The sequence below is a fragment of the Hyalella azteca genome, unplaced genomic scaffold, assembly GCF_000764305.2.
Source record: "Hyalella azteca isolate HAZT.00-mixed unplaced genomic scaffold, Hazt_2.0.2 contig5386, whole genome shotgun sequence".
In the NCBI taxonomy this organism is placed as follows: Eukaryota; Metazoa; Arthropoda; class Malacostraca; order Amphipoda; family Hyalellidae; genus Hyalella; species Hyalella azteca.
Window position 1 is genome coordinate 1,024,941 of NW_025935579.1, and position 7,234 is coordinate 1,032,174.

Genomic DNA, 7,234 nt, shown 5'->3' on the forward strand with positions numbered 1-7,234 from the left:
ACGTACTCCTCGCGGAACAACCCAAAACTTACGTGTTCGTTTTTTTCGAAGTTGAAATATCAACCAGATTTTTTTTTGAATGGACAACAGGTTAAGAACGATTGAGAAACGAGTATGTTAAAAAGATTTCATGTACAAATATATATTTTATATTCAAAATGAAATAATTGAAATATAAATTTGCAATTGAGTTGCTATATGGCGCTTTGAGCGAGGCCCGGGCCTATACTTTCAAAAAGAGATCGTAAGTTCATCAGCCAATCATTGACGGCCTATCGAGCAAAATCCACCAATCATAGACAAGAAAATAGGTCGTAAGTACTTACGTTCACTTAGCGAGTTTTGAAAGTATGGCCCCTGGTGAACAAGGCGGGCTAAACCTGCCGCGTCGCGTTAGCCTGAGAAAGCACATTACACTCACGACCCACCCGAGTATCTTCACTTAACCTGCTAGAATGATGCTGCAATATTCAAAAGAATATCAACCTATGAATGAGATAATGAATGGAAAACAATGCCACGTTAACTTGCTGGTGGAGAAAATGAGTGTTTAAACAATTTCCTTAAAATGTAGGGCCATACCACGTAAACAATTTTCCTGAGAATTGAGTCTTAATTCCAATACAACGGTTTGATTCCTGTGGTGCAAGAGATTTTCAGGAGCAAAGCTGCAAAGATAATACCGGGAGAAGCTCATCAGAGAAAGACTTGAAAGCCAGGTGTTATAATTTCAAGTAACCGAGACAATATTAAACAGGCAACCCAGAGAATTTTGTTAATCGGTTCAAAAAATATACTAAACAGAAGACTTTATTTCTAATTAGGCATGCTTCATTTTCTAAGAGATTTAAGATGAATCTTTGCAAGAAGCATCAATTAAAATTCCCGCGATTTGATAACAGATTATCGCGAGCTGCCAAACGCTGTTGGCTTTTTCAAATATTTATTTTTCGGTATATGCAAGATATGAAAACATTTGTAGAAAACTAATCATAAGAAATTCAAATCTTTTCCACTAAAATGGGAATATTAACAAGTATATTTGCCGATTCCGGGCATTCAAAAAATCCCATTATTTACTGGGGAGTAATATTTTACAGCTGAAAAATAGGTTTGTGAGGCATCGAGTCATCGAGAATATTATTATCAACTATCTAAACTGAAGGTTGTGGAACTCCGCATAACTGTATACTTGTTAGTGCCGTGGAGCCCGATTCAAACCAATTGGTAATGAACATTTATTGCATGAAAATAATGATAATAAGGCATAAATTGCTTACTCGCATCAGATGGACCTTCGCATCACAGAGCAGGAGCAGTATACTTGACAAAAAATTTGTATACTGATTTCCCGCCAAGATTGACGGGCCGTCAATCTTGGCGGGAAATCAGCATACAAATTTTTCAGTATACAATCAGTATACAATGCACATCTAGGCAGCTTCGATCACGGAATTTGTTAACGTCATCATAATTACTTCCTCAAAGAAATTTTTAAGAAAAAGGTCGACATTGAAATGCAGTATCTTATCTTGTGCAGCCGCCATTCGCTACACGCGAGGCCCTCATGCCACATCTGGCTCGTTCATTTGTAACAGAATTCGGCTGAAATTACCTTGACCTTACACAAGATCATCATTTCTTTACCATAAACTGAATTTCTCAAAAAGAAATACGTTTTTCGATGCATTCTTGTCTGGTAACTCAATTCTCATTTATCAGTCACCGCTTTTTGTGAAGACCCTTCAGCGTATTTCCAGTTTTTAGACTCCTATCCTAAAATTTTGATCAAGATGAATGCCGTTTTCATTTATAACGTCTTTGGAGTTTAGTTTCTCTAGCTGTCTAATAATAGGTACAATAAATAGTAAGATCAACAAGTCCTAATATTTCACAGATTCAGAGGCTTGTGAAATTCGGCGACGAGCTTCATCCAACACTGTCCATCTTTAAGGTGCGATAAAATTGAAGCCGCTGAGTTAGACGAGGATCTTCCCTATAACTTATAAGTGTTAGTTGTCTCTCTATGATATATTATGCAGTCAATGTCAATTCGAATACATGAAACCTATGCCATTACTGATCAATAATATTCAAACGCATTATAGAAAATTGGTGATCAATAACCATTGGTACGCTAATAATTGACATAACTTGGGAGATGTCGAATTTTATTTTTGCTGTATTCTATTGTTTCTTAGATCAATCAATTTTTTATATCTCTTCTAATACAAGAAATGTCCACATTTTTCCATTGGCTACCTTTTCGCCGATTCCATTCAAATTTATTCTACCGACACCCAATGTGAGACAAGAGCATCAAAATCTAAAAAATATTATTTTAACATGTAAAAATATCAGTGTGGAATTTTTTTAACTGAAATGCATTTATCATACGTGATCGCGCCTGGTATCAAGAAAAAAAAACTAGATTTATTTTCCAAAGTATAAAAGAAATGTTGTCCCTGCTATCGACAAGGCTCCTCTTGATGGAGCCTTGCTTAAAAAGCGTGTTCTTGCTTAAGCGTGTTCTTCAAAAACAGCAATATATCTTCCCCAATAAAAAATGTCTTCCCTTACATTAATTCCGAATATTTCATCGCTGAAGTAAGTAACCGATAAATATTGTCTCAATAATTCGTTACGAGTATCATACAATAATATTACTTGGCCAACCAGGATAATTCTTCAAACAATCAAACAAAATTTAAAACATACAAAGATGTAATTAATAAACATGTTGATTTAGCGTTGATCAAGGAATAGCCAAGATGGCGGCTATGATGCCAGCCCAGGTCTCTTGTGCAGTGGGCACGATCTCGATGGCAGGGAGCAGGAAGCCGAAGGTGCCGGTGTCTCTGAGCTCGATGGTGTACGAGTAGGTGATGCCGGCGAGGTATCCGTAGTCCACTGTGGTGCCGGCTGCTGGGTCTGAACGTTTGTTCAGAGTTAATAATCACGTGCGTTACTCTAAGTTTAATTTCCGATGTTATTTGAAAGTGAACATTCAAAAAAATAGTAATGACTGTCTTGGAAAAGTTACGCCCTGCTTGAGAAGATTTTATGGAACGTCGAAAAATACCTTGCCTAAAACTCACTATTTGACTATCTTTCGTTTCTTCGGTTTGGGTAGTCCGATTCATAGATTTTTCAGTCCGGTAAAATAAGGAATGTGCATGAAAATAACTTTTGTTTATGCAAACGGGTCTTTTGAGCACGAAATTTATAAATTTGCACGCGTAAATCATGTATTCATTATTGCGTATTTTAATATACTCACAGATGGTGTCGGCGACTGGGCCGTACACGTACTCGGTGCCGTGGACCGCAGTCAAGGCGCTCACGCCGATGGCTGCCACGCGATCCTGTGCACAAATTATTCTCAATATAAGTGCAATATTACATGATTGCGGTGTAAGTTAATTTGACATAAAGTTTATGCTTAAACCACTTGGCGCACTTTGATGCTCATTATTCATGATTAAGAGCAATTTAGCACTGCTTCCATTAGTACAATACATAACTTACTAGCTCAAAAACTTCTGTTATTCAGGACCAGAATTCTTTTAGGTTGTACAATTTGACAAACTGTTTTAGGTTGGACGATTTAACTCACAAGTTCGTCGGCCTCAGCAGGTAAGTCAAAGGTGTAGCTGTATGGGTACATCCACAGTTGGCTGTAGGAATGGATGCTGATCAGCGCCTGCGCTTGCGGTGCCAGGGCATCAATGGCCGCCTGGACGGCTTGAGTCTCAGGCTCAGATACCGCTGAGGGTCCTGATGGAATAATGTGAAAGAAATAATGTGAAACTTCAAAGAGTGTCATGCGAATCGGTGCTTCAACATTTGACTATAGATGAACTCATTTTCAAGTGGAGACGACTCCCCCTTTTGGGGTCAAACTGGCAATTGTGAACCCTTTTAAATGTGTGCCGTTCACATTCGATTTTTTATCCCGTATGAAATGCGCGCACTGCTGTCTAAGCCCATTGAGGTTTCCTTCGGCCTAACTCACCTCTGTACGTCTCAGCGCACGAGTTCCCGGAAGTTCCCAGGCCGCCAAAATCAACATCAAAGTTCCGGTTCAAATCCACACCAACGCAAATGTTGTCAGGGTAATTCTGACGGTTTTTTCTCCACAGTCGATCATCCTGAGAGGTAGTGGTGTCGTATTATGCTGTTTTTGCACTCTAAACGTATTTAAAGCTGAGCAAGCAGCTATTTGATGAAGAAATTTAATTTTCATTGATAACATAGGAAGTGGAGACTACCATAGTGATAGGAGACTACCATAACATAGGATGTGGAGAAAAAAATATGTTCCGAATTTCTAAGCAGAGGAACAACACTAGACCATTGACAGCATTTGACCATTGAAATGCATTTATATTCGTATGCCGATGTTTTTTGGCAACACTATTAGACGAAGTAGTGTATCTTATAGGTAAAAATGAATAGGGTCACATTTCAAGTAACGAACATTAATATATTCGAGCAACTTACACTCCAGGTGTAGGCGTAGCCGTCGGGATTGTTGACGGGCAGGACGTAGAGGTCGTAGGCGTCCAGGAGGGCAGTCGCGCCCGCGTCAGACCCATAATTGTTCAGTAAGAAGTCGATGCCCCACAAGCACGTTGCCGGCCCGATCCATCTGTGAACAAATTAAAAATTAACTTTCGTTCATGTCGATTCAATGCACATTTGGGGTCCACGAGGACGTCAATCCAATCCTTGCCTCGTCCCCACACGTCCATGTTGTGCTTCTCCAAGATGGCGGAGAAGGCAGGCTTCTGCTCTTCACTAACCTCTAGACGCCATACCTGGAAGCTATATAAGGAAATATAAGATACACAATGCATTCTTCGACGTCTGCAACATGACGGTGAGAGCAATCGTCTGCCTTCACTCCTTACAGGTACCATAGGTCCATAGCATACATGAAAAACGCAATTGAGGCAACAAAATAAAAACCCTGTCTAAAATAGAACCAAGCAGCGTTAAATAATAAATGTTAGTCACAAAACTGCAACCATTTAATGCTCTCAACTTTATTAGTCTGGAACCCCCAGTTAACGATATTTTACTTGCATCTTGTCATACATATGTAGACGAACACGTAATTAAATTAAACTGATTTCGAGAAAAAAGTTCTTACCCTTCGTAGGAGACACTGGCTGTACTCAAAGCCACAAGAGCGAACAATGCGACTGTGCGAAGCATGATTACGATATACGGCCTTGATACCAGCATGCAACTTTATATATGCAATCCCGGGAACAAGACGACGCGTGACAGATTCATACGAAACTTGTCTTGTTGCACAGACCTGTGATTTGAGTTCCCAAGACGATAAGCTGGGGGGAGAAGCTGTGGGTTCAGAGAACTCAAAATAGCGGCATTAATTTGGTCGTTGTTGTTTTAGTTTTAATAAAATCGTACTTATGTTATTTGAAATGTTTTCGTTCGTAATCAAACATGAAAGAAAGCCGTATTTTACGCAGCCAGGTCATCAGCATCCACAAACGGTTCCCTGACATTTCATCGTGCGAGACATTTCATTATTAATCGACAAATTTCATCATCGACACATTTCGTAATCAACATATTTCACAATCAACACATTTCATAATCAACACATTTCATCATCGACACATTTCATCATCGACACATTTCATCATCGACACATTTCATCATCAACACATTTCATCATCGACACATTTCATCATCGACACATTTCATCATCGACACATTTCATCATAGACACATTTCATCATCGACACATTTCATCATCGACACATTTCATCATCGACACATTTCATCGTAGACGCACTTCATAGTCAACACATTTCAAAATCAACACATTTCCTTATTGTCACATCTCATCACCATAGCAATTCATCATTGGACATTTCATTTTTATGGCAATTCAACGTTCCACATTTCAACACAGGACATTTCATCAATGCATAAAATGCACTTGTAAACATAAATACATGTAGGTGTATCCTAACTTAACTAATAATACCATTTTTATATGTTTTTTAACTTCTCAGTATGTATTATATTGCTTAGTACAATTACATGTACTTTTTTTGCAAAATACACTTTATGCAATGATGAAATGTGTTAATGATAGAATGTCTTGCAAGACGAGGTGTCTAGCCCTCCCCTCTAACAGTATAGATAACTGAGTTAAAAGTTAAGTATAAAAACAAAAGACAAGTATGATAGAGCCTCAAACAACAAATAAATCAAAACAACGCCACAAAAGACCTGATTGCATACCTATTAATCGAGGACGATTGAAATGTTTGCCGTGAATGTAACTGTCTGATTTGATATAATATGTTCGGAAGATGGTTGCCTGTTTGGTAAGATGGCAGGGTAAACTCGTTCAGGTCGTGTAGCGAAAAATGTACCTCGCATTCTCTGAACGACAGTCGTAAATGAATTTGCAATAAGCAAACACCATAAAGTTAATTCTCGCGCTGTGTTCATGTACTAGTTAATTATTTAACGCGTTAATGGGTATAACGTATCGAAATGACACAGTTATTATGAATGAGCAGGTTAACTGATAAATATGTTAACATGAAATAAACCCAAATTAAGTTCAAAAGCATCGAATTTTAGAACTATATTAAGACAGTTTCAAAAATAAAAGTTGATAATTGAGCAAGATTTTGGTTACTTTACTTTGCTCGCTAATGTTTCTAAAGTTACGTAACCGTATTTACCTATACAAGTCATTTATTAGACACACTCACGTGTAACACATGTGACAAGATTCCTCGACTACAAGTAAAGTCTGCAGACATGGAGCTGCTGTTTACAAAGGACAATTTCTCACACTCTCCAGACAAGAAGTATGGGACAGTTCTCCGCCGTACACACAGATTCGTCTCGTACTAAAAATTTCAGTTACTTCGGAACATTACTTCAGCCAATAATTTATTTAATATTCATCCACAACATATACTTTGAATGCATCTTTCAGATTCAGATGTTATAGATACTTTTTAAAGCTACAATTTTTTTCAGAGAATAATATGTGTTTTTTAAAATGAATATGAATAATTCAAATTTGGACGTTCACTTTTACGTATTCGCTATGTAATTCTTTGACGCGGAAATCTGGACATGTAACTATGTAAGTCTGGACATAAGGTTTATAGAACCGTAATGTTTTCGGTTCTAGACGTTGCTCCCAATCATGAGGGTAATCACGCTAGCG

General features: G+C 38.1%; 1 protein-coding gene across 1 annotated transcript; it reads right to left on the reverse strand.

The window, feature by feature from the left end:
- Positions 1-2,702: 2,702 nt before the first annotated feature.
- On the reverse strand, positions 2,703-5,220 carry LOC108668907 (carboxypeptidase A4). Its single transcript, XM_018156164.2, has 6 exons — positions 5,156-5,220; positions 4,504-4,651; positions 4,016-4,151; positions 3,617-3,777; positions 3,281-3,365; positions 2,703-2,931 (listed from the first exon to the last, which is right to left on the reverse strand). The coding sequence occupies exons 1-6, from the start codon at positions 5,218-5,220 to the stop codon at positions 2,756-2,758; spliced, it is 771 nt and encodes a 256-aa protein (XP_018011653.1). The 3' UTR covers positions 2,703-2,755.
- Positions 5,221-7,234: the final 2,014 nt, after the last annotated feature.

Bases quoted from the DNA above. Each gene is read 5' to 3' on its own strand.
- LOC108668907 (XM_018156164.2), bottom strand. From the start codon at position 5,220: ATGCTTCGCACAGTCGCATTGTTCGCTCTTGTGGCTTTGAGTACAGCC. The intron at 4,652-5,155 runs GTAAGAACTTTT...ATTTGTTCACAG, and splicing joins GCCAGTGTCTCCTACGAAGG to ATGGATCGGGCCGGCAACGT. The intron at 3,778-4,015 runs GTGAGTTAGGCC...TTATTCCATCAG, and splicing joins GTGCGCTGAGACGTACAGAG to GACCCTCAGCGGTATCTGAG.